The 27,008-nt window shown below is 44.6% G+C and overlaps 1 protein-coding gene across 1 annotated transcript; it reads left to right on the top strand.

Moving 5' to 3' along the window:
• Positions 1-2,117: 2,117 nt before the first annotated feature.
• Positions 2,118-27,008, top strand: fam83b (family with sequence similarity 83 member B). Its single transcript, XM_084141363.1, has 5 exons — positions 2,118-2,253; positions 5,089-5,590; positions 8,590-8,754; positions 22,382-22,506; positions 22,921-27,008. Exons 2-5 carry the CDS (start codon positions 5,126-5,128, stop codon positions 25,202-25,204), a joined length of 3,039 nt encoding a protein of 1,012 aa, XP_083997489.1. The 5' UTR covers positions 2,118-2,253; positions 5,089-5,125; the 3' UTR covers positions 25,205-27,008.

The following is a 27,008-nucleotide window of genomic DNA, read 5'->3' as shown; positions in this document are numbered from 1 at the left end:
TAGGCATAATTTCAAATATGTAGTTTTCATATTTCTCAAATATTAGTATAAAAATCAATGCAGCGCTAGTACTTCAAAACAATTTGCCTCAGTCATTTCTAAATTACTCTATTAGCTAGGTTAATAGAATTATACACGCTTTCTAAGGGTATAATAGTTAATAAGGTAAGGAACACAAGTAAGTGTTTGACATGGTTGCCAAGTAAGAGCTGTTCATTGGATAATTGCAGTGATTATTAGTTAAAGAGAATAACCCCTGATGCACAGAGAATTATAAATAGCCTCAGAGATATATGGAATTGAATGCCCAGTTGATTAATATTCATTGAAATTTGAGGGAGCATTGTAAAATAACCCTCTGTTGAATTCATAAAGATTGCCCAGGCCCTATTGGCTTGTTGACAACCACACAGAAATAAGTAATCGATTCACAATCTGTTGGATTTTTCCAGACTCCAGATGCACCACAGGGTACCACTGCTATAAACCTGATAATAGTAGCCTACTGGTATATCATTGCTAAATGGTGGGAAATTGACAGGTACTTTTGGATCTGTCAAGCAGAGTGAAGTAGAAGAAAACACAAATGGCAATCAAATATGTATTTTTAAGGCATGGTTTTGATCAACAACATTGCAGTGACTCCAGAATAATGACCTTAATGACAGCATTGTTTTGATCAACAACATTGCAGTGACTCTACAATAATGACCTTAATGACAGGAGTGGTGGAAAAAGTACTCAATTGTCATACTTGAGTAAAAGTAAAGATACCTTAACAGAAAATGACTCAAGTAAAAGTTACCCAGTAAAATACTACTTGAGTAACAGTCTAAAAGTATCTGGTTTTAAATGGACTTAAGTACAGTGGTAGAATAAGTACTCAATTGTCATACTTGAGTAAAAGTACAAAGTAAAAGTAAATGCTATACATCAAATTCCTTATAGTAAGCAAACCAGACGGCACGATCTTCATATTATTTTTAATTACGGACAGACAGGGGCACCCGCCAACACTCAGACATAATTTACAAACACAGTATTTGTGTTTTGTGAGTCCGCCAGATCGGAGGCAGTAGGGATGACAAAGCGTTATATTGATAGGTGCCATAATCCTATCCTGCTTGAGCATTCTAAATGTAACGAGTAGCAAGACTTAAAAATTGCTGTCTAGCCATTGTCATCAACACATTTTAGTCATTTAGCAGACGCTCTTGTCCAGAGCGACTTACAGTTAGTGAATGAATACATGTTTTGTTTTTTTATACTGGCCCACCGTGGGAAACGAACCCACATCCCTGCCGGCCAAACCCTCCCCTACCTTGGACGACGCTGGACCAATTGTGCACCGCCCACGGGTTTCCCGGTCATGGCCGGCTGCGACAGAGCCTGGACTCGAACCAGGATCTCTAGTGGCAAAGCCTTAGACCACTGCGCCACTCCGGAGTCAACACCTTGACAGAGCTTGAATAATTTTGAAAATAATAAGGGAGAGATATTGCACAATCCAGGTGTGCAAAGCTCTTAGAGACTTACACAAGATGACTCACAGCTTTAATTGCTGCCAAAGTTGTTTCGAACATAATATTGACTCAAGGGGTGGGGGTGGGGGGGGAGGGGGGGGGGGGGGGTGATTTACAATATCAAGGTACATTTGTGTTTTATTTTTCATTAATCTTAATAAATAAAATGTACAAAATCTTTTATTTAGACAGAGTATTTTGTGTAGATCATTGACAAAAAAAATGACGATTAAATCAATTTTAATCCCACTTTGTAACAATGAAATGTGAAGAAATCCAAGGGGGGTGAATACTTATGATGGGTAAATGTCATCAAATAAGTTAACAAGTACAGTTAAAGCTTAATTACATATGACCATATTATATGTAAAAGTGCTAAGCCTTCTTTAAATTTGCTAGAAAAGATAAGACTATCAAAACCGCCATTGTCTATGCCATAATTGAACTTTGAACGCTTGAAGAAGAGAGGGGTGTGGCTACCTATCTGAAACAGGTTTATGGCAGCCCTTGGCCTGTGAGCAAGTTTGAAGCCTGAGCTGTTTGCATGTGAAAACTAGAATCCACACCCTCCATCCACACAGTGCTTCTCATGTTGAGACACCTCCCGGTCTTTGTTACTTTCAGTTGGCAGATATCAGCTTTTGCTCAAATACGGCTAAACAGTCGGCAGAATTGAAAAATGCAGTACGGGGATTTATTGGGAAACTACAAGAGGATTTTTCTATAACATGTAAGTAACTACTATAGAGTTTAACATTAGACTGTTGTGATATGGAATGTACAGTATGCTTTAAAATATTTAAATGGACTAATGAATGAATAGCAAGACATATGGACTACTATGCATAACAATAAGCATCCCTATTCATCTAAATAGTTTCTCATTGCAATTAGTGATTCTTTCAAAAATCAAGTAAACACCCTGCGTTTCTCGCACGAACACTTGTCTTTTGTTAATAGCACTGACAGCTACTTTGTTGAGGAAAAATTGTACTTACATGTACGTCATTTAGCAGATGCTCTTATCTTAGGGTTAAGTGCCTTGCTCAAAGTTAGTGAGAGGTTCATGAGAGCAGCAGCAGAGTCACAGCTTCCTCTACACACATTACTCTAATAGCGTGTTAAAGGCCTCCTCACAGTGACAGCTTCCTCTACACACATTACTCTAATAGCGTGTTAAAGGCCTCCTCACAGTGACAGCTTCCTCTACACACATTACTCTAATAGCGTGTTAAAGGCCTCCTCACAGTGACAGCTTCCTCTACACACATTACTCTAATAGCGTGTTAAAGGCCTCCTCACAGTGACAGCTTCCTCTACACACATTACTCTAATAGCGTGTTAAAGGCCTCCTCACAGTCACAGCTTCCTCTACACACATTACTCTAATAGCGTGTTAAAGGCCTCCTCACAGTGACAGCTTCCTCTACACACATTACTCTAATAGCGTGTTAAAGGCCTCCTCACAGTGACAGCTTCCTCTACACACATTACTCTAATAGCGTGTTAAAGGCCTCCTCACAGTGACAGCTTCCTCTACACACATTACTCTAATAGCGTGTTAAAGGCCTCCTCACAGTCACAGCTTCCTCTACACACATTACTCTAATAGCGTGTTAAAGGCCTCCTCACAGTGACAGCTTCCTCTACACACATTACTCTAATAGCGTGTTAAAGGCCTCCTCACAGTGACATCTTCCTCTACACACATTACTGTAATAGCGTGTTAAAGGCCTCCTCACACTAAGTGGATATCTTCTTTCTTAACAAGCTAATGCAGGTAAGGTATCTTCCCACTGGGCACAGACCTCAGTTCAAAATCTATTTTTGATTTACATTTGGTTGAGTTGAAATCAACAAAAAATGTCACCATGACATTGGACTTAGGTTAAAAGTTGGGTGAAAAAAATACAAAATTCCCTTATGTTGATAACTTTTAGCAAATCCAATCAGTTTTCCACAGTGATTCAACGTCATCACATGTATTTTTTGGGGGTTGAAATGACGTGTAAACAACGATGATTCAACCAGTTTTTGCCCAGTGGGTTGGTGCTTTAGGGTCACAATTTAACGGCAGTTGATTTGTTATTATGATTATCAATATCTAACCCGGGTGCAGTTGAAACAAGTGGCTCATTAGTATGCTGATTTGGTACAGCCGTTTGCACGGCATTCATGGGCTCTAGCTAAGGGTGGTTATAGCTGTCATGTTTAACATTTATTATGTTTAACAACTTGATAAGCCTGAATGACATGTCATATTATGCTTCCAAACGAGCGTTTGTTTTCCACGCTCGTTCAAGGTTAAATAAATCTGCCAGGCAATTTGGGTGTAAACAGGGCAGCCCCCAAATAACTGAAATATCTTCAATGTAATTTGATAGCTTCAGGTAAGGTGAAAGTCAGAGGATGTCAAATAAACACCTTTAATAATTTCATTACCCCCACCCTTTGATGTCTGTAGACAGGCTGGAGCCGAGTTGGAATGTTTGTATTTCTCTGCTCTCAATTACAGAACCCTGCCATGCTCTACATCAATGCTTAATAACATCTGGGTTTAAAGGAGATCTTAAAGGGATAGTTCTGGATTTTGGCAATGGATATCATTTCTATGTCTCTGCGCTCAGTATGCAGGAAGTTTGAGGTAATTTTGAGAGCCAGTGCTAACTAGCTTAGCGCAAAGACTGGAAGTCTTCGGGTACAGCTAGTCTTTGCGCTAAACTAGTTATCACTGGCTCACAAAATTACCTCTCTTGAATGGTATTCATGAGTTCATCTCTCTGGAGAAGTAGATAAAGGGCTTAATTGCCAAAATCCAGAACTATCCCTTTAAGATCTCCTTTAAACCCAGATGTTATTAAGCATTGATGTAGAGCATGGCAGGGTTCTGTAATTGAGAGCAGAGAAATACAAACATTCCAACTCGGCTCCAGCCTGTCTACAGACATCAAAGGGTGGGGGTAATGAAATTATTAAAGGTGTTTATTTGACATCCTCTGACTTTCACCTTACCTGAAGCTATCAAATTACATTTAAGATATTTTTCAGTTATTTAGGGGCTGCCCTGTTTACACCCAAATTGCCTGGTGGATATATTTAACTTTGAACAAGAGTAGAAACAAAAGTTGTTGCTTTTCATCCTGCAAAATGCAGGATGCATAATATAATGTCAGCCCATTATCAAAACGTCATCCTGTCACGTTTTTGCTAAAAGTTAGGCATCAACCAATTGATGCTTATGTAAACTGGCCATGCTCCCAGCAGGATTTGCGGTGCCAATGGGAAAAGATGAGCGTCAACCAATTGATGCTTCTGTCAATACATTGCATTCAATGGGAAAAGATGAGTGTCACAGGGTTGATGCCCCAAAGCTTTACAATGATGGTGAAAACTTGGGGCAATCTTGGGGTTAAGCGGGTTAAAATCTTCCTAGAAGTTGGACAAACATGACCTGGGAAATGCCAAAATGTGTATTTTCAGTGAAAACACAATTTATTTAAAGGAAGACACACTAACTACCACATTGTTTTTCTAACGCCTTGCTTCTTGTCTCTTTGACTTCAAGCATCCACCATCTAAACAGAACGCACTAAGCCACCGTTATGATGGATTCCCAACAACTCTCCCTGCTGTCATCCTTGAAGGAAGAGTTGAAGCCTGAGGATTACATTCAGCCCCACTATAAGGAGGCCTATCGCCTTGCCATTGATTCCCTGGTGAATGAAGGCAGAGAGAGCTACCAGGAGTTCCTCAAGGCCGAGCGGATAGGGAGCTTCCTCTCAGAAGATGAACTCCACTTCATCACTACAAACGCCTCACAGCCATTGCCTAGCAACCACACAGAAGAAATTAATGGCCCAGCTCCGGACACTCCGGCCAGCAAGTCTTCAACTGGGACGTACTGGCCTGTGCACTCAGACATAGCAACACCCGACCTGGAGTTAGGGTGGCCAGAGGTCACGCATGATAGACTGCAAACCAATATAGATCTGCTCTTCCATCCACCCAGACTAAACAGCCCCACCATCAAAGAGGTGATCCGTAAACAGATTCAGGATGCCAGACAGGTAATTCTGCAATGCATTGTGTCATCAACAATGGCAATGCTTATGGTGACAGCTCCTTTTTAAAAATAAATTATCATTATTATTATAATTTTTAAAAAACAATGTATAGCACCTTTGTGGACTGATAGTACAAAGCCTAATTGTTGCACAAAACTGTCTGTTCTTCAACTGTGACTGTATCTTTCGGTGAACGTGCTAGCTCCTGAATCACAAATTGAAACAATTCCAGGACAAAATGATTTACAGCACAACTCCCTTTTCTCCCAGGGCAGAATTATACACATATATTTCCTTTTCACTAGACAGGAGTGTCTGAGGGGGTGTCATTTTTATTTTTTAAACGTACCTTCATGAGTAAAAGTATAGGTGCAGCTGCAACGAAAACTCACTCAGTATCCTTGAATGTTAGGTAATTCTTGTAGTTGTGGGTCAAATCCTGAGATTAGGCCATGTCCAGATAATCCTGCTTCTGACCTTTGTTCTCTGTGTGATCCACAATACATTTTCAGACTACCATTACCAGAAATAGCAATGCAAAGATCAATACTTTTACCTTATGTTGCACAGCAGGACAGCAGGACAGTACACAGATCATGGATTGCCTGCAGCTGTCATGCAAGAAATCTGTCAATGTTGTGTTCAAAGAAAGGACTGGTTGTACAGGCAGTCATAACTACACTCTCAGAAAATAAAGGTACCGAATTGTACTTAAAGGGCTACAAATGCTTGTCACTGTAGTGCTACCCTGTAAGGTACATCCATTGTACTATTAGTTATAAGTACATAATTGTACCCTTGCAGTTTGTACCTCAAAAGAGCCAAAAATGTACCTATTCTCTATGCCAAGTCCCTCATGTGTACACGCCTCTCCGCCATTAAATTTGCTACATTGGTGTCAGAAGTTTGGAGGGTTTCCCCGACCAGTACTCAAACCTGGGTCTAGTGACTGTCAAGCGAAGATGTCTGTACCTCTTGACTAGCTCACTCAGTGTTGGGTTAAGGTCGCTACAATGTTACTTACAGCTTTTTATTGTCACTTATGTAAGCCTTTATAAAGACTTCAGAACTGGCAGCGGACATGCTCAAACTTTAATGAACATAACCATAGACCACTTAAACTGGTACAACACTTCCACTCACGGGTGGCCCAAATTAACTAACTGAAAGCCACACCCCCACTAAGCCCCACACCTCCAATTATTGTACCTTTATATTGATAATAATGGGTACAAAAATGTACCATAATACTAGATTATCCCTACATGTGCCCTAAAAGGTACCAAACAATACCATGTGAGACCATATGTGTACCTCTGAAGGTACATTGTGTATTTTCATCTACTGTACTTTGCTCTAACCATACCCTTTATTCTGAGAGTGTACTTTGAATCCTATCATGGAGCCATATAATCTGTTGACTATCCAATGCCAAACCCCTGATAATTATATTTGCTGCTTCATCCGCGTCAGTCAAGGATGTGTTCTTTTGAACATTTACAAATATTCTATCAGAACACTCAAGCTATAGTTTTACTGTGGTTTCATCTACGTTGTCTAGCTAGTATTAGCTACAAGTATTCCAAGTACATGACCAAAAGTATTTGGACACCTGCTCGTCAAACATCTCATTCCAAAATCATGGGCATTAATATGGAGTTGGTCCCCCCTTTGCTGCTATAACAGCCTCCACTCTTCTGGGAAGGCTTTCCACTAGATGTTGGAACATTGCTGCAGGGACTTGCTTCCATTCAGCCACAAGAGCATTAGTGAGGTCGGGCACTGATGTTGATGTTCCACTCACTAACTGTAAGTTGCTCTGGATAAGAGCGTCTGCTAAATGACTAAAATGTAAAAATGTTGCAACCAAAGACACATGATTTTTACGCGCTTCAGCACTCAATGGTCCCGTTCTGTGAGCTTGTGTGGCCTAACACTTCGAGGCTGAGCTGTTGTTGCTCCTAGACGTTTCCACTTCACAATAGCAGCACTTACAGTTGACCGGGGCAGCAGAAATTTGACGAACTGACTTGTTGGAAAGGTGGTATTCCTATGACGGTGTGACATTGAAAGTCACTGACCATCAGTACGGGCCATTCTACTGCCAATGTTTGTCTATGGAGATTGCATGGCTGTGTGCTCGATTTTATACACCTGTCAGCAACAGGTGTGGCTGAAATAGCCAAATCCACTAATTTGAAGGGGTGTCCCGATACTTTTGTGTATATGGTGTATTAGCCAGAGGAGATGGGTGTGTATATAGGTAAATCTTCCATCCATGTGTCAAACCAAGTCCTACTTGTCACAGGAAATATGGTAAACACAGAGTGACAGTGTCCTTGTGACCACACACTTACTAAGTTACCGTTTGAGATACTATACAATATAGATATCACTAGCATAAAAGGAAGAGTCAGCACAATGTGACATTTGCTTCAAAGTGTGTATATTATGTTGTTGTTATTTTTACCAGGTCTAGGCACATACAGTATATTACAGTGTGCTGAATGTGTTTTTTGTTGTTGTTGTGATGGTCATGTTGTATCCGGACTGTAAAAGGGTGCCCTTTAAAGCTACTTTTAGTGACCTTAAACAACATGTTTTTACCAAACTGTAATATGTCTTAGTCATCAGGTAGTATCCATTATATCTCCACATAATGCAGTTCTGATTACCAACAAATGGATAGAAAGCTGTAACATGAGTCAGAGACAGATCCTACAATAACACGTATAGAAGGATGACAATATCACACAGCCTTAACCACCATCTAATGAGCTCCTGAAGTACCATTTTTGTCACCTGTACTTTGTTGGCATCACAGTCTCCAAAGGGTCACAGTAATCACACAGAGCTCCTGAGCTTACAGTAAAGCCTGATACTCTAATTAACAGTTCATCAGCACTAAGGTGTTATACTATATAATAGTATATAAATGGTATACAAATAATTTTTTCTGTACTTCTGGTTCTAATTAGTTATTTTCCCTTCTTTCCCTACAGGTTATTGCAATTGTAATGGACATTTTTACAGATGTGGATATATTCAAAGAGGTGGTTGATGCCTCCACCAGAGGAATTCCAGTTTATGTGCTTCTGGATGAATTTCATCTGCAAAGCTTTCTCTTAATGGTTGAGAATCAAGACATCCAAATCCCAAAACTTAGGGTAAGTTCAGATACTCTGCTACAATGGTAATGTATGTAGGTTGAGATGTACATGTATTGACTGATTGTCCTCTCATCGTATAAACAGTATTGATTCAACCACTGACGGTAGGCCCTCAAAATGACAGACTGAAGAAGTCAAAAGTCTCACTCCTCCTGCTTTTGCAGGGCGAAGCAGTTTACAGACCGAGGTATTTATTATCAGAGGGATGAATCTATGCGAAGGGGCATTGAAGCTGCTCTGGCTCGTGGTGGCCCAACGCCCTATTAACACACTTTATGTTGGGGTTTCCTTTATTTTAGCAGTTACCTGTATGATTTACCAGAGGGATGAGGCATTTTGGATGCGGCCACAACACCCTTTAAGTATATTCACAAAAGTGCGACAGGTAGTCTAGCATTTAGAGTGTTGGGCCAGTAACCGAAAGGTTGCTGGTTTGAATACCCGAGCCGACAAGGTCAAAATCTGTCGATGTGCCCTTGAGCAAGGCACTTAACCCTAATTTGCTCCAGGGATGCCGTACTACTATGGCTGAGAAAAAAAAAATATATACACACACACACACACACACACATACATACATACATACACACATACATACATACATACATATATATACAGTGGGGAGAACAAGTATTTGATACACTGCCGATTTTGCAGGTTTTCCTACTTACAAAGCATGTAGAGGTCTGTAATTTTTATTATAGGTACACTTCAACAGTGAGAGACAGAATCTAAAAAATCCAGAAAATCACATTGGATGATTTTTAATTTAATGTAATTGTAATTAATTTGCATTTTATTGCATGACATAAGTATTTGATCACCTACCAACCAGTAAGAATTCCGGCTCTCACAGACCTGTTAGTTTTTCTTCCATGAGGAAGGTGAGGGATCAGCCCAGAACTACATGGCAGGACCTGGTCAATGACCTGAAGAGACCTGGGACCACAATCTCAAAGAAAACCATTAGTAACACACTACGCCGTCATGGATTAAAATCCTGCAGCGCACGTAAGGTCCCCCTGCTCAAGCCAGCGCATGTCCAGGCCTGTCTGAAGTTTGCCAATGACCATCTGGATGATCCAGAGGAGGAATGGGAGAAGGTCATGTGGTCTGATGAGACAAAAAGAGAGCTTTTTGGTCTAAACTCCACTCGCTGTGTTTGGAGGAAGAAGAAGGATGAGTACAACCCCAAGAACACCATCCCAACCGTGAAGCATGGAGGTGGAAACATCATTCTTTGGGGATGCTTTTCTGCAAAGGGGACAGGACGACTGCACCATATTGAGGGGAGGATAGATGGGGCCATGTATCGCGAGATCTTGGCCAACAACCTCCTTCCCTCAGTAAGAGCATTGAAGATGAGTCGTGGCTGGGTCTTCCAGTATGACAACGACTCGAAACACACAGCCAGGGCAACTAGTGGCTCCGTAAGAAGCATCTCAAGGTCCTGGAGTGGCCTAGCCAGTCTCCAGACCTGAAACCAATAGAACATCTTTGGAGGGAGCTGAAAGTCCGTATTGCCCAGCGACAGCCCCGAAACCTGAAGGATCTGGGGAAGGTCTGTATGGAGGAGTGGGCCAAAATCCCTGCTGCAGTGTGTGCAAACCTGGTCAAGACCTTGTCAGGGTTGAGTGTAGAGGTAACGTAGAATCACACGCAGGACACACAGAGGTTCGAAACAGATGTCTTTAGTGAAGTCCAAGAAACAAGCCAACCACGGCAACAGGCCACAGGCGAACTTTACGCACAATGGTAAGTACAAAAATAAATGCGCACAAAGTGCGGGACTCTCTCTAACAAAACGATACAGAGAGAACAAAACAACGAACTAACACAACACGTGACATCGAACAATTACACACAACACCTGACCAAACTGAAGAGAACTAAATAGGACGCATAATGAACACTAACAAGGAACAGGTGATACAAACAGACAAAACCAATCAAACAGAAACATAGAACGGTGGCAGCTAGTACTCCGGAGACGACGACCGCCGAAGCCTGCCCGAACAAGGAGAAGGAGCAGCCTCGGCCGAAACCGTGACAGTACCCCCCCATTGACGCGCAGCCGTGCGCCGACCCCGGCCTCGGGGACGACCAGGAAGACGCGGAGCAGGGCGCGTGGGATGACCACGATGGAACTCGGTCAGAAGAGACGGGTCTAGGATGTCCCTCCTCGGCACCCAGCACCGCTCCTCCGGGCCTTACCCCTCCCACTCCACGAGATATTGGAGACCCCCCATCCGGCGTCTCGAATCTAGGATGGACCGAACAGTGTACGCCGGAGCCCCCTCGATGTCCAACGGGGGCGGAGGAGTCTCTTCTATCTCATAGTCCTGGAGTGGACCAGCTACCACCGGCCTGAGGAGAGACACATGGAACGAGGGGTTAATATTCTTGTAATCAATGGGCAGTTATAACCTGTAACACACCTCGTTCAATCTCCTCAGGACTTTAAAAGGCCCCACAAACCGACGACCCAGCTTCCGGCAGGGCAGGCGGAGGGGCAGGTTTCTGGTCGAGAGCCAGACTCGATCTCCAGGTGCGTACACTGGCCCCTCACTGCGGTGGAGATCGGCGCTCGTCTTATGTCGACGGATGGCTCGCTGCAGATGGATGTGTGCAGCGTTCCACGTCTCCTCCGAGCGCCGCACCCACTCATCCACCGCAGGGGCCTCGATCTGGCTCTCATGCCAAGGTGCCAGAACCGGCTGGTACCCTAACACACACTGGAAAGGGGTTAGTTTAGTGGAGGAGTGGCGGAGAGAGTTCTGTGCCATCTCGGCCCAGGGAACATATCTCGCCCACTCCTCCGGCCGGCCCTGGCAATACGACCTCAGAAACCTACCCACATCCTGGTTGACACGTTCGACCTGCCCATTACTCTCTGGGTGGTAACCCGAGGTAAGGCTCACCGAAACCCCCAACCGTTCCATAAACGCTCTCCAGACTCTGGAGGTAAACTGGGGGCCTCGATCAGACACTATATCCTCGGGTACCCCGTAATGCCGGAAGACGTGGGTAAATAGAGCCTCAGCGGTCTGTAGGGCAGTAGGAAGACCCGGCATGGGAAGGAGACGACAGGCCTTCGAGAACCGATCCACACGACCAGGATGGTGGTATTCCCCTGTGAGGGGGGAAGGTCTGTAACAAAATCCACCGAGAGGTGGGACCAGGGTCGTTGTGGAACGGACAGGGGTTGTAACTTACCCCTGGGCAAATGTCTGGGCGCCTTACACTGGGCACACACCGAGCAGGAGGAGACATAAATCCTCACATCCCTGGCTAACGTTGGCCACCAGTACTTTGTGCTAAGGCAGTGCACTGTCCGGCCAATACCTGGATGCCCAGAGGAGGGTGACGTGTGAGCCCAATAAATTAGTCGATCCCGGACCTCGAGTGGGACATACGTCCGACCCACCGGACACTGTGGAGGGCTAGGGTCGGTGCGTAACGCCCGCTCGATCTCCGTATCGACCTCCCATACCACCGGTGCAACCAGACAAGACTTAGGTAGTATGGGAGTGGGCTCAACGGACCTCTCGTCCGTGTCATACCGCCGAGACAGGGCATCTGCCTTCCCGTTCTGGGACCCAGGGATGTAAGTGATCTTAAACACGAACCGGGCTAGAAACATAGTCCACCGAGCCTGGCGAGGATTAAGTCTCCTAGCTGCCCGAATGTATTCCAGGTTACGGTGGTCAGTCAAAATGAGAAAAGGGTGCTGAGCCTCCTCAAGCCAATGCCTCCACACCTTTAGGGCTTGTACCACGGCTAACAGCTCCCTGTCCCCTACGTCATAATTACGCTCCGCCGGACTGAGCTTTTTAGAATAAAAAGCACAGGGGCGGAGTTTAGGTGGTGTGCCGGACCGTTGTGAGAGAACGGCCCCGATACCGGCTTCAGACGCGTCCACCTCCACTTGGAATGGTAAAGCGGGATCCGGGTGCGCCAGCACCGGAGCCGAGGTAAACAGGTCCTTCAGTCTCCCAAAAGCCCTGTCCGCCTCAGCTGACCACCGCAAGCGCACCGGACCCCCCTTCAGAAGGGACGTTATGGGAGCTGCCACCTGTCCAAAACCCCGGATAAACCTCCGGTAGTAATTCGCAAAACCCAAGAACTGCTGCACCTCTTTAACCGTGGTTGGGGTTTGCCAATTACGCACAGCTGACACCCGGTCAACCTCCATCTTCACCCCTGACGCAGACAACTGATAACCCAAAAAGGAGACCGACTCCTGGAAGAACAGACATTTCTCTGCCTTGACATACAGGTCATGCTCCAACAGCCTTCTCAATACTCGGCGCACCAGGGCTACATGCTCGGCTCGGGTAGAACTGTACACCAGAATATCGTCTATGTACACGACTACTCCCTGCCCCTGCATGTCCCGGAAAATCTCATCTACAAAGGATTGGAAGACTGATGGAGCATTCATTAACCCGTATGGCATGACGAGATACTCGTAATGACCGGAGGTAGTACTAAATGCTGTCTTCCATTCATCGCCCTCTCTAATGCGCACCAAGTTATATGCGCTCCTGAGGTCCAATTTTGTGAATAACCGTGCCCCGTGTAATGACTCCGTCATAGTCACAATCAGAGGGAGTGGATAACTATATTTCACAGTAATCTGATTGAGACCGCGGTAATCAATACACGGGCGCAAACCTCCATCCTTTTTCTTCACAAAAAAGAAGCTTGAGGACGCGGGTGAAGTGGAGGGCCGTATGTATCCCTGTCTCAGAGACTCGGCAATGTATGTCTCCATCGCCCTCTTCTCCTCTTGTGACAAAGGATACACATGGCTCCGCAGGAGCGCAGCTCCTGCCTGGAGGTCTATCGCACAATCCCCCTGTCTATGAGGCGGCAACCGCGCCGCTCTCGTCTTGCTAAACACGAGTGCCAAATCCTCATACTCGGGGGGAATGTGCAGTGCGGGCATTTGGTTCGGACTCTCCACCGAGGTCGCCCCTACGGAAACACCCAGACATAGCCCCTCACACTGGGCAGACCACGCCTTAAGAGCCCTCTCGCCACGAAATAGTAGGATCATGTGTAATCAACCAGGGAAGCCCCAGCACCACCGGATACGCAGGAGAGTCGATCAGATAGAGCTGAATTGTCTCCTCATGACCCCCCTGCGTCTCCATCCTAAGTGGCACTGTGACCTCCCTAATCAACCCGGATCCTAACGGACGGCTATCTAGGGCATGTACAGGGAAAGGATTATTTACCGGAAGGAGAGGGATCCCTAACTCTACACAGAATTTGCGATCTACAAAATTCCCAGCTGCGCCTGAATCTACTAGCGCCTTATGCTGGGAACGAGGTGCAACCTGTGGAAAACAAACAGGTATGGTTATGTGTATGACAGAAAGCTCTGGGTAAGTGGGGCGCCTACTCACCTGGGAGGACTCCCCAATGTGTGGCCTGCCTTCTCTTCCACCAGGAGACCCTCCCCAGCACCTAGCCGCGGTGTGCCCTCCACGGCCACAGTTGGTGCAGGGGACGGCCCCCCTCGGGCTCCTTCTCCTCCGTTCTCTAGCGCCAGCACCTCCGAGCTCCATAGGGCTCGGCTCGGAGGTGCTGGAGGGTGGAATGGGCGACCCCCACCCGGGACGCCCGCGGGCGGCGAGCAGGGTGTCCAGCCGAATGGCCATGTCAACCAATTGGTCAAATGAAAGCGTGGTATCCCTGCACGCCAACTCTCTGCGGACGTCCTCCCGGAGGCTGCAGCGGAAATGATCTATGAGAGCCCGCTCATTCCACCCTGCATCTGCCACTAGAGTCCGGAACTCCAGTGCAAACTCCTGAGCGCTCCTCATCCCCTGCCGGAGGTAGAATAGACGCTCCCCCGCCGCCTTCCCCTCCGGTGGATGGTCAAACACTGCACGGAAGCGGCGGGAGAACTCTGCATAGGTGATAGTTGCGGCGTCTATTCTCCTCCATTCGGCGTTGGCCCACTCCAACGCCTTGCCGGTGAGACAGGAGATGAGGGCGGAAACGCTCTCGTGTCCCGAGGGCGCCGGGTGTACGGTGGCGAGGTAGAGTTCAACTTGCAACAGGAACCCCTGACACCCGGATGCGGTGCCGTCGTACGCCCTCGGGAGCGAGAGCCGAATCCCACTGGGTTCCGGAAGTTGGACAGGCGGGCTGACCGATGGTGATGGTGTGGTAGGTGGGGGGGTGGGTACCCCGCTGGTCTCCCATCGATGGAGGGTGTTCATCACTCTGTCCAGAGCGTGCCCGATTTGGTTAATCCTGTCATCCTGTCCACGGAGGCGCTCTTCGATGATCTCCGTGGGTGCGGTTGCTCCTGCTGATTCCATTGTAATGGTGTGTAATTATGTCAGGGTTGAGTGTAGAGGTAACGTAGAATCACACGCAGGACACACAGAGGTTCGAAACAGATGTCTTTAGTGAAGTCCAAGAAACAAGCCAACCACGGCAACAGGCCACAGGCGAACTTTACGCACAATGGTAAGTACAAAAATAAATGCGCACAAAGTGCGGGACTCTCTCTAACAAAACGATACAGAGAGAACAGAACAACGAACTAACACAACACGTGACATCGAACAATTACACACAACACCTGACCAAACTCAAGAGAACTAAATAGGACGCATAATGAACACTAACAAGGAACAGGTGATACAAACAGACAAAACCAATCAAACATAGAAACATAGAACGGTGGCAGCTAGTACTCCGGAGACGACGACCGCCGAAGCCTGCCCGAACAAGGAGAAGGAGCAGCCTCGGCCGAAACCGTGACAGACCTACAGGAAATGTATGATCTCTGTAATTGCAAACAAAGGTTTCTGTACCAAATATTAAGTTCTGCTTTTCTGATGTATCAAATACTTATGTCATGCAATAAAATGCAAATTAATTACTTAAAAATCATACAATGTGATTTTCTGGATTTTTGTTTTAGATTCCGTCTCTCACAGTTGAAGTGTACCTATGATAAAAAAAATTACAGACCTCTACATGCTTTGTAATAGGAAAACATGCAAAATCGGCAGTGTATCAAATACTTGTTCTCCCCACTGTGTGTATATATATATATATACACACACACACACACACACACACACACACACACACATACAGTTGAAGTCGGAAGTTTATATACACCTTAGCCAAATACATTTAAACTTAGTTTTTCACAATTCCTGACATTTAATCCTAGTAAAAATTCCCTGTCTTAGGTCAGTTAGGATCACCACTTTATTTTAAGAACATGAAATGTCAGAATAATAGTAGAGAGAATGATTTATTTCAGCTTTTATTTCTTTCATCACATTCCCAGTCGGTCAGAAGTTTACATACACTCAATTAGTATTTGGTAGCATTGCCTTTACATTGTTTAACTTGGGTCAAATGTTTCGGGTAGCCTTCCACAAGCTTCCCACAATAAGTTGGGTGAATTTTGGCCCATTCCTCCTGACAGAGCTGGTGTAACTGAGTCAGGTTTGTAGGCCTCCTTGCTCGCACACGCTTTTTCAGTTCTGCCCACAAATGTTCTATAGGATTGAGGTCAGGGCTTTGTGATGGCAACTCCAATACCTTGACTTTGTTGTCCTTAAGCCATTTTGGCACAACTTTGGAAGGATGCTTGGGGTCATTGTCCATTTGGAAGACCCATTTGCGACCAAGCTTTGACATCAGTCAGGTAGTTTTGAGATGTTGCTTCAATATATCCACATAATTTTCCTTCCTCATGATGCCATCTATTTTGTGTAGTGCACCAGTCCCTCCTGCAGCAAAGCACCCCCGCAGCATGATGCTGCCACTCCCGTGCTTCACGGTTGGGATGGTGTTCTTCGGCTTGCAAGCAACCCCCTTTTTCCTTCAAACATAACGATGCTCATTATGGGCAAACAGTTTTATTTTTGTTTTATCAGACCAGAGGATATTTCTCCAAAAAGTACAATCTTTGTCCCCATGTGCAGTTGCAAACCATAATCTGGCTTTTTTATGGTCGTTTTGGAGCAGTGGCTTCTTCCTTGCTGAGCGGCCTTTCAGGTTATGTTGATATACAGTGAGGGAAAAAAGTATTTGATCCCCTGCTGATTTTGTACGTTTGCCCACTGACAAAGAAATGATCAGTCCATAATTTTAATGGTACGTTTATTTGAACAGTGAGAGACAGAATAACAACAAAAAAATCCAGAAAAACGCATGTCAAAAATGTTATAAATTGATTTGCATTTTAAATGAGGGAAATAAGTATTTGACCCCTCTGCAAAACATGATTTAGTACTTGGTGGCAAAACCCTTGTTTGCAGTCACAGAGGTCAGACGTTTCATGTAGTTGGTCACCAGGTTTGCACACATCTCAGGAGGGATTTTGTCCCACTCCTCTTTGCAGATCTTCTCCAAGTCATTAAGGTTTCGAAGCTGACGTTTGGCAACTCAAACCTTCAGCTCCCTCCACAGATTTTCTATGGGATTAAGGTCTGGAGACTGGCTAGGCCACTCCAGGACCTTAATGTGCTTCTTCTTGAGTCACTCCTTTGTTGCCTTGGCCGTGTGTTTTGGGCCATTGTCATGCTGGAATACCCACCCACGACCCATTTTCAATGCCCTGGCTGAGGGAAGGTTCTCACCCAAGATTTGACGGTACATGGCCCCGTCCATCATCCCTTTGATGCGGTGAAGTTGTCCTGTCCCCTTAGCAGAAAAACACCCCCAAAGCATAATGTTTCCACCTCCATGTTTGACGGTGGGGATGGTGTTCTTGGAGTCATAGGCAGCATTCCTCCTCCTCCAAACACGGTGAGTTGAGTTGATGCTAAAGAGCTCGATTTTGATCTCATCTGACCACAACACTTTCACCCAGTTCTCCTCTGAATCATTCAGATGTTCATTGGCAAACGTCAGACGGGCCTGTATTTGTTATTTCTTGAGCAGGGAGACCTTGCGGGCGCTGCAGGATTTCAGTCCTTCACGGCGTAGTGTGTTACCAATTGTTTTCTTGGTGACTATGGTCCCAGCTGCCTTGAGATCATTGACAAGATCCTCCCGTGTAGTTCTGGGCTTATTCCTCATCGTTGTCATGATCATTGAAACTCCACGAGGTGAGATTTTGCATGGAGCCCCAGGCCGAGGGAGGTTGACAGTTATTTTGTGTTTCTTCCATTTGCGAATAATCGCACCAACTGTTGTCACCTTCTCACCAAGCTGCTTGGCGATGGTCTTGTAGCCCAATCCAGCCTTGTGTAGGTCTACAATCTTGTCCCTGATATCCTTGGAGAGCTCTTTGGTCTTGGCCATGATGGAGAGTTTGGAATCTGATTGATTGATTGCTTCTGTGGACAGGTGTCTTTTATACAGGTAACAAGCTGGGATTAGGAGCACTTCCTTTAAGAGTGTGCTCCTAATCTCAGCTCGTTACCTGTATAAAAGACACCTGGGAGCCAGAAATCTTTCTGATTGAGAGGGGTCAAATACTTATTTCCCTCATTAAAATGCAAATCAATTTATAACATTTTTGACATGCGTTTTTCTGGATTTTGTTGTTGTTATTCTGTCTCTCACTGTTCAAATACACCTACCATTAAAATTATAGACTGATCATTTCTTTGTCAGTGGGAAAACTTCAAAATCAGCAGGGGATCAAATACTTTTTTCCCTCACTGTAGGACTTGCTTTACTGTGGATATAGATACTTTTGTACCTGTTTCCTCCAGCATCTTCACAAGGTCCTTTGCTGTTGTTCTGGGATTGATTTGCACACCAAAGTATGTTAATCTCTATGAGACAGAACGCGTCTCCTTCCTGAGCGGTATGACGACTGCATGGTCCCATGGTGTTTATACTTGCGTACTATTGTTTGTACAGATGAACGTGGTACCTTCAGGCGTTTGGAAATTGCTCCCAAGGATGAACCAGACTTGTGGAGGTCTACCATTTTTTTCTGAGGTCTTTGCTGATTTCTTTTGATTTTCCCATGATGTCAAGCTTTGAGGCCTCAGTTTTGAAGGTAGGCCTTGAAATACATCAACAGTTAGACCTCCAACTGACTCAAATGATGTCAATTAGCCTATCAGAAGCTTCTAAAGCCATGACATCATTTTCTGGAATTTTCCAAGCTGTTTAAAGGCACCGTCAACTTAGTGTATGTAAACATCTGACCCACTGGAATTGTGATGCAGTAAATTATAAGTGAAATAATCTGTCTGTAAACAATTGTTGGAAAAATTACTTGTATCATGCACAAAGTAGATGTCCTAACCGACTTGCCAAAACTATAGTTTGTTAACAAGAAATTTGTGGAGTGGTTGAAAAATGAGTTTTAATGACTCCAACCTAAGTGTATGTAAACATCGGACTTCAACTGATATATATACACACACTACCAGTCAAACGTTTGGACACACCTACTCATTCAAGGTTTTTTCTTTATTTTGACTATTTTTTACTTTGTAGAATAATACTGAAGACATCAAAAGTATGAAAATACACATCATGTAGTAACCAAAAAAAGTGTTAAACAAATTAAAATATATTTCATATTTGAGATTCTTCAAATAGCCACCCTTTGCCTTGATGACATCTTTGCACACGCTTGGCATTCTCTCTACCAGCTTCATGAGGTAGTCACCTGGAATGCATTTCAATTAACAGGTGTGCCTTTTAAATGTTAATTTGTGGAATGTTTCCTTCTTAATACGTTTGAGCCAATCGGTTGGGTTGTGACAAGGTAGGGGGAAGCCCTATTTGGTAAAATATCAAGTCCATATCATGGCAAGAACAGCTCAAATAAGCAAAGAGAAACAACAGTCCGTCATTACTTTAAGACATGAAGGTCAGTCAATACGGAACATTTCAAGAACTTTGAAAGTTTCTTCAAGTGCAGTCGCAAAAACCATCAAGCGCTATGATGAAACTGCCTCTCATGAGGACCGCCACAGGAATGGAAGACCCAGAGTTACCTCTGCTGCAGAGGATAAGTTCATTAGAGTTACCAGCCTCAGAAATTGCAGCCCAAATAAAGAGTCAAGTAACAGACACATCTCAACATCAACTGTTCAGAGGAGACTGTGAATCAGGCCTTCATGGTCGAATTGCTGCAAAGAAACCACTACTAAAGGACACCAATAAGAAGAAGACACTTGCTTGGGCCAAGAAACACGTGCAATGGACATTAGACCGGTGGAAATGTGTCCTTTGGTCTGGAGTCCAAATTTGAGATTTTTAGTTCCAACCGCTGTGTCTTTGTGAGACGCGATGTGGGTGAACGGATGATCTCCGTATGTTTATATCCCACCATAAGTCATGGAGGAGGAGGTGTTATGGTGTGGGGGTGCTTTGCTGGTGACACTGTCTGTGATGTATTTAGAATTCAAGGCACACTTAACCAGCATGGCTACCACAGCATTCCGCAGCGATACACAATCCCATCTGGTTTGGGCTTAGTGGGACTATCATTTGTTTTTCTACAGGACAATGACCCAACACACCTCCAGGCTGTGTAAGGGCTATTTTACCAAGAAGGAGAGTGATGGAGTGCTGCATCAGATGACCTGGCCTCCACAATCCCCCGACCTCAACCCAATTGAGATGGTTTGGGATGAGTCGAACCGCAGAGTGAAGGAAAAGCAGCCAACAAGTGCTCAACATATGTGGGAACTCCTTCAAGACTGTTGGAAAAGCATTCCAGGTGAATCTGGTTGAGAGAATGCCAAGCGGGTGCAAAGCTGTCATCATGGCAAAGGGTGGCTATTTGAAGAATTTGTTTAACACTTTTTTCATTACTGCATGATTCCATATGTGTTATTTCATAGTTTTGATGTCTTCACTATAATTCCACAATATAGAAAATAGTTTTAAAAAATAAAAAATGGAATGAGTAGGTGTGTCCAAACATTTGACTGGGACTGTATATATATATATATATAGTGGGGAAAAAAGTATTTACTCAGCCACCAATTGTGCAAGTTCTCCTACTTAAAAAGATGAGAGAGGCCTGTAATTTTCATCATAGGTACACGTCAACTATGACAGACAAAATTAGATTTGTTTTTCTCCAGAAAATCACATTGTAGGATTTTTAATGAATTTATTTGCAAATTAAGGTGGAAAATAAGTATTTGGTCAATAACAAAAGTTTCTCAATACTTTGTTATATACCCTTTGTTGGCAATGACACAGGTCAAACGTTTTCTGTAAGTCTTCACAAGGTTTTCACACACTGTTGCTGGTATTTTGGCCTATTCCTCCATGCAGATCTCCTTTAGAGCAGTGATGTTTTGGGGCTGTCGCTGGGCAACACGGACTTTCAACTCCCTCCAAAGATTTTCTATGGGGTTGAGATCTAGAGACTGGCTAGGCCACTCCGGGACCTTGAAATGCTTCTTACGAAGCCACTCCTTCGTTGCCCGGGCGGTGTGTTTGGGATCATTGTCATGCTGAAAGACCCAGCCACGTTTCATCTTCAATGCCCTTGCTGATGGAAGGAGGTTTTCACTCAAAATCTCACGATACATGGCCCCATTCATTCTTTCCTTTACACGGATCAGTCGTCCTGGTCCCTTTGCAGAAAAACAGCCCCAAAGCATGATGTTTCCACCCCCATGCTTCACAGTAGGTATGGTGTTCTTTGGATGCAACTCAGCATTCTTTGTCCTCCAAATACGACGATTTTAGTTTTTACCAAAACGTTCTATATTGGTTTCATCTGACCATATGACATTCTCCCAATCCTCTTCTGGATCATCCAAATGCACTCTAGCAGACTTCAGACGGGCCTGGACATGTACTGGCTTAAGCAGGGGGACACGTCTCGCACTGCAGGATTTGAGTCCCTGGCGGCGTAGTTTGTTACTGATGGTAGGCTTTGTTACTTTGGTCCCAGCTCTCTGCAGGTCATTCACTAGGTCCCCCCGTGTGGTTCTGGGATTTTTGCTCACCGTTCTTGTGATCATTTTGACCCCACGGGGTGAGATCTTGCGTGGAGCCCCAGATCGAGGGAGATTATCAGTGGTCTTGTATGTCTTCCATTTCCTAATAATTGCTCCCACAGTTGATTTCTTCAAACCAAGCTGCTTACCTATTGCAGATTCAGTCTTCCCAGCCTGGTGCAGGTCTACAATTGTGTTTCTGGTGTCCTTTGACAGCTCTTTGGTCTTGGCCATAGTGGAGTTTCGAGTGTGACTGTTTGAGGTTGTGGACAGGTGTCTTTTATACAGATAACAAGTTCAAACAGGTGCCATTAATACAGGTAACGAGTGGAGGACAGAGGAGCCCCTTAAAGAAGAAGTTACAGGTCTGTGAGAGCCAGAAATCTTGCTTGTTCGTAGGTGACCAAAAACTTATTTTCCACCATAATTTGCAAATAAATTCATTAAAAATCCTACAATGTGATGTTCTGGATTTTTTTTCCTCAATTTGTCTGTTATAGTTGACGTGTACCTATGATGAAAATTACAGGCCTCTCTCATCTTTTTAAGTGGGAGAACTTGCACAATTGGTGGCTGACTAAATACTTTTTTCCCCCACTGTGTATATATATATATATATATATATATTCAGGCTTTGCATAAAACAATGTGTTACCATAGAACGGTATTGGTAACATTCCACTGACTCTCTTGGTCTACAGAACATGAAAGTACGGACAGTGAAGGGTCAGGATTATCTCTGCCGTTCAGGAGCTACATTTCATGGAGCAATGGAGCAGAAGTTTCTGTTGGTGGACTGCCAAACAGTGGTGTACGGATCGTACAGGTAAATGGAGCTAGGAGCCCAGGGAGAATAAATGTCCAATAACCTGACCCTATTGTTGCTCTTAGTGCAATCCAGGTTCCTTGGGACATCCCTACCCTAACCCTAACCTTTACCTTTACCATATCAAACACAAAAAAAGTGTTGAGGTAGAGGCTGATAAATTCCTAGAATACCTATGGGTAACAGGATAAGGCAATGTTACATTTTTTAAAAACTTTAGACAGCCTAAAGGCTTATCTTCGATACAAAAAGTCAGCATGAATTAGAGATGCTAAGGGTTGACAGCAGACAATTTACTGATATTGTGAAACTGTCTACCTCAGTTGACCGTGTACAGTTGGCTGAGCCAAAAATGGCTGTTATTACATTTTCACTGAAGTAATTACTGCTCTCTGTTTATTCTTCTCCACCCAGCTTCATGTGGTCCTATGAGAAAATCAACCTGAGTATGGTGCAGGTCATAACAGGCCAGCTGGTGGAGTCCTATGACGAGGAGTTTCGAACGCTCTTCGCCCGTTCCTTCGTGCTAGCAGTTCTCATCCCTCCCGAGACTGTGCTACTAGAACGGAATGGAAGACATGCCCAGGCAAAGTATGCTTCTGAATCCAGACAAGCCTTTGAGAGGAAGGACCAGTTGAGACATACCCTGGACACAGTGTACAGGAAAGCCTGTGAGAGACAGACGGGCATGACGAGCCCTATCCGAGAGATGGAGGAGAGACTCTATGACAAGGCGCCATTTGAACGCCGACCCATGATCAATCACGGCGAGAGTGTTCAAAACCGCGTCCATCAGTTCCAGTCTGCAGAGACTGTGAACTTCCTGAAAAGGCACAGTTATGCTGGGGAGAGACAAGAAGTCTTGTATGTTCCACACAACACAAGGTATGGGGCAAGCAACTGGAAAGTGGCTGGAGATGGAGGTAATCACTGTGCTCCTGGAAGAAGCCACTTTTCCCATGCTATGGAAGACCATTCTCAGGGGGCACAGATATACAGAGGTCGCAATATTCGCCAGTCCTTCCACGGGAATGACAAACAAGTCCGCTCCATGCAGCGGAACATGCCAACTTTGAAGCACACGGCTAAGTCCTTCTTGCACACATATAGGATAGAGTCTTACCTCAATAACACTGATGATCCTATTGGGGAATCCTGTGACTATCTGGACCAGTATGAAGCTCCGGAAATCAAAACTAGCTCATTGATTCCTTACAGACTTAAGTCATCCCTTGTTTTCAAGTCCACTATTCCAGAGACAAACAGTCACTCAAGCAGCTCTTCCATACGTCAGGTCAACCCCTCTGCAAAGCCAAATAATGCACCGTATTACTCCTCAATGCAATTGCAATGGAATCCAGCAACATCGATGGAAAACAGAATGAGACAAGATGAATACATAATGAAAAGGCGGAGTCTGCAGATTTTGGATGATCCTAGGAATAACATTGGCTATGGCCCAGGAAGAGACCCACATCAGTCGGTCTATGCCAGCCTGGGAAGAGCCAAAGAGGGACTGGTAATCAAAACCCCTGAGCTCCTTCAAGACAACTGGCACAAAAGATACAGTGTGGCAGACTCAAAGTCCAACGGTGACTACAGAGTCAATAAAGAGTTATCCAGTCACATGTATGGTGGGGCCTTTGTGAGGAGTCAGCCAGATGTTGGTGGAATAAGAGTGGGTACACAGAACGGAGGATATTCTTCAAATCTGAACAAGGATCAGAGATCTGTCTCTCATTATGACGTCAAAAACGATATGGACACAAAGAGCCCCCCTGTTTCCATTTGGCAAGAGCCTCCCTCCAGAACTGTGTCTGCAGCAGCCCTTGATATGAACAGCAAAGAGCCTCCCTCCAGAACTGTGTCTGCAGCAGCCCTTGATATGAACAGCAAAGAGCCTCCCTCCAGAACTGTGTCTGCAGCAGCCCTTGATATGAACAGCAAAGAGACTCCCTCCAGAACTGTGTCTGCAGCAGCCCTTGACATGAACAGCAAAGAGCCTCCCTCCAGAACTGTGTCTGCAGCAGCCCTTGATATGAACAGTAAAGAGCCCACTTACAAGTCCACCAGTACGGCATTGGGTTCACCACGTTTCCTCAAGAAGAGCTCCAAGCAAATCAGATCATTGCTCAACATACCAAAGAAAAAAGAGGGTTCCCCTAAAGGCGGTTTCCCTAAAGGGGGTGGTAGCTCAGACACCATAGAGACTGAGGAAGAGGGGCAAAGACCAGACAGAGAGAGGAAGGTTGCACCACAGAGTAGCACGGTACATCCAACCAAATCCCCTACCAGGCTTCAGATGGACAAGAACCACTGTGCAGATGATATAGGACTATCCTCAACCCCTCGTTTTAACACTGAAGAGCTGCACCAAAACCTTCCTGCCAGAACTACATCCACGGGGACACAGGGGCAGCACACTTCCATTGATAAAAGGCATGAAAGGGCAAGCCTTGCATCAGGAAACTGGCGTAGCGATCGGGGTGGCGATAGTCGTTTGTATAGCAGATTTGAGCCTTTCTGTTCATTGGAGAAGGAGCCACCCCACTCCTCACAATATGTAACAGGCCCTGCTAAAAGTAGCTCCACCAATGAACAACACAACCACAGTGGCCAGCAGATACATAGCCACCATGAAAACAAACTGGGCAAATTCATTCAAAGAGTGGGGCATTTCATTCACAAAAATAAGTAGTAGAAAAGAAAGTTAGCATCTTGAACCAATACATCATGGATTACTGGTCAAATTTACAAAACGTTTCAAGGGCCCAATCAAATGGTAGGCAGAGTGGAAACAGAGTACTGCACTATTTAACTTGAAAACTGCTTACATGAAGAGATGACATCCTTTCAGGACTCTTTAAAGCAGGGCTGACCAACCCTCTTCCTGGAGATCTACTGTCCTGTAGGTTTTCAGTCCAACCCTAATTTAGTATTTCTGATACAGCTAGTTAAGGTCTTGTTGAGCAGCTAATAAGTAGAATCAGGTGTGTTAAATTACGGTTGGACTGAAAACCCACAGGACGGTAGATCTCCAGGAAGAGGGTTGGGCAGCCCTGCTTTAAGGCAATGGCAAACAGATTTTTACTTGAATTAAACGTTGATGTTAGGATTATTGGTAACACTTTCTACGAAGCACAAAGATATGAGTGTGGGGGGGTATCATAGACTGTGAAATCAATTCAGGGGCCCACAGTGTCAGTTGGAACAGCAGCATGGCCAAGTGAACAGGGGATAGGGACCACAGGAGGTTGGTGTCAGCTTCATTGGGGAGGCTGGGCTCATGGTAATGGCTGGAGCGGATTTGGTGGAATGGTATAAAATACATCAAACACATGGTTTCCACGTGTTTGATGCCATTCCATTTGCGCCGTTCCAGCCATTATTATGAGCCGTCCTCCCTTCAGCAGCCTCCACTGACAGGGACAGCCAGGAATTGGCAGGCCAGGTTGTCCCGAGGCACAGTCCTAGGGCTCTGGTCCTTGCGGTAGGGGAGACATAGAGAGAGCTAGAGGGGAATTAGTGGTCAGCGGCAGGGAAGCTGAGTGGGGAGCCAGCCAAGCAGAGACAGAAAGGGTGGCTCGTCACTCCAGTACCTTGACGTTGATAAGTCTTCAGTCCAAGACTAAATGAGGTAAGATAAAAGTGTGTGTGTTTGTACACTTCAGTGTGGGGAAACACTGAACACAAATTTGCTAAATATCTGCTCTTCGAGTCCAAGAGAGCTATAATATGTTATGCTTTTTGGTCTTTAATACATCAAAGATCTATATTCTTCATAATACATCAAATGCATGAGCATAAAAAAAAAAAAACCTGAACTAAATCAGCTGCTCGATGGCTGTGACGAGAGACTAAAAGTTAAGTGTGTTAACTAGGATGCACTCATTTCCATATAAAACACATTAAATGTCATCATTACATTTTAAAGATGTCTGTCACAATAAAAGCTCTGATCAAAAGAGTGAAAACCAACCATTTGTTAGCCACAATATCAGAGAAACATATCCAGGGTACAGGTTTTACGGTGCGTACGTGTGAATTGCATGATAGGCTGAATTCGTTAATTTGTCAAAACCTAATGCCGTTCTTGTCATCATTGCAGTGTCTGGGATGTTTTGATGAATAGCTTTCTTGGAAAAATGTCTTGGCAAAATATGCTTGGATTTTACAGGTGTTGTGGGAAATGCAGTGGTATTATGAGGGACTAATTTAAGGAAATTTACATTGTGTGTCTTTGTAAATATGTGAAATATTTGAGCTGTACAAACACAGAACATTTTTGGTTTAAAATAATATTTGCTTTTTCCAAACAAATGTGACATTGTGTTTTTGTTACCTTTGATCCTTTGCTGTATAACCTACCGGGCAGTGCATCCTACAGTACCACTATTAGGTTAATTATTTATTTCAGTATGTTTAAGCTACGGAATAGTTTTTTGGTCAGGTTGTATGCGTTAGTATTCAACCCATTCCTCTGACAAACTAAAGACAATTTC

The sequence above is a fragment of the Coregonus lavaretus genome (genome assembly GCF_964263955.1).
Source record: "Coregonus lavaretus genome assembly, chromosome: 25".
NCBI lineage: Eukaryota > Metazoa > Chordata > Actinopteri > Salmoniformes > Salmonidae > Coregonus > Coregonus lavaretus.
This window is presented reverse-complemented; position numbering and strand designations above follow the sequence as displayed.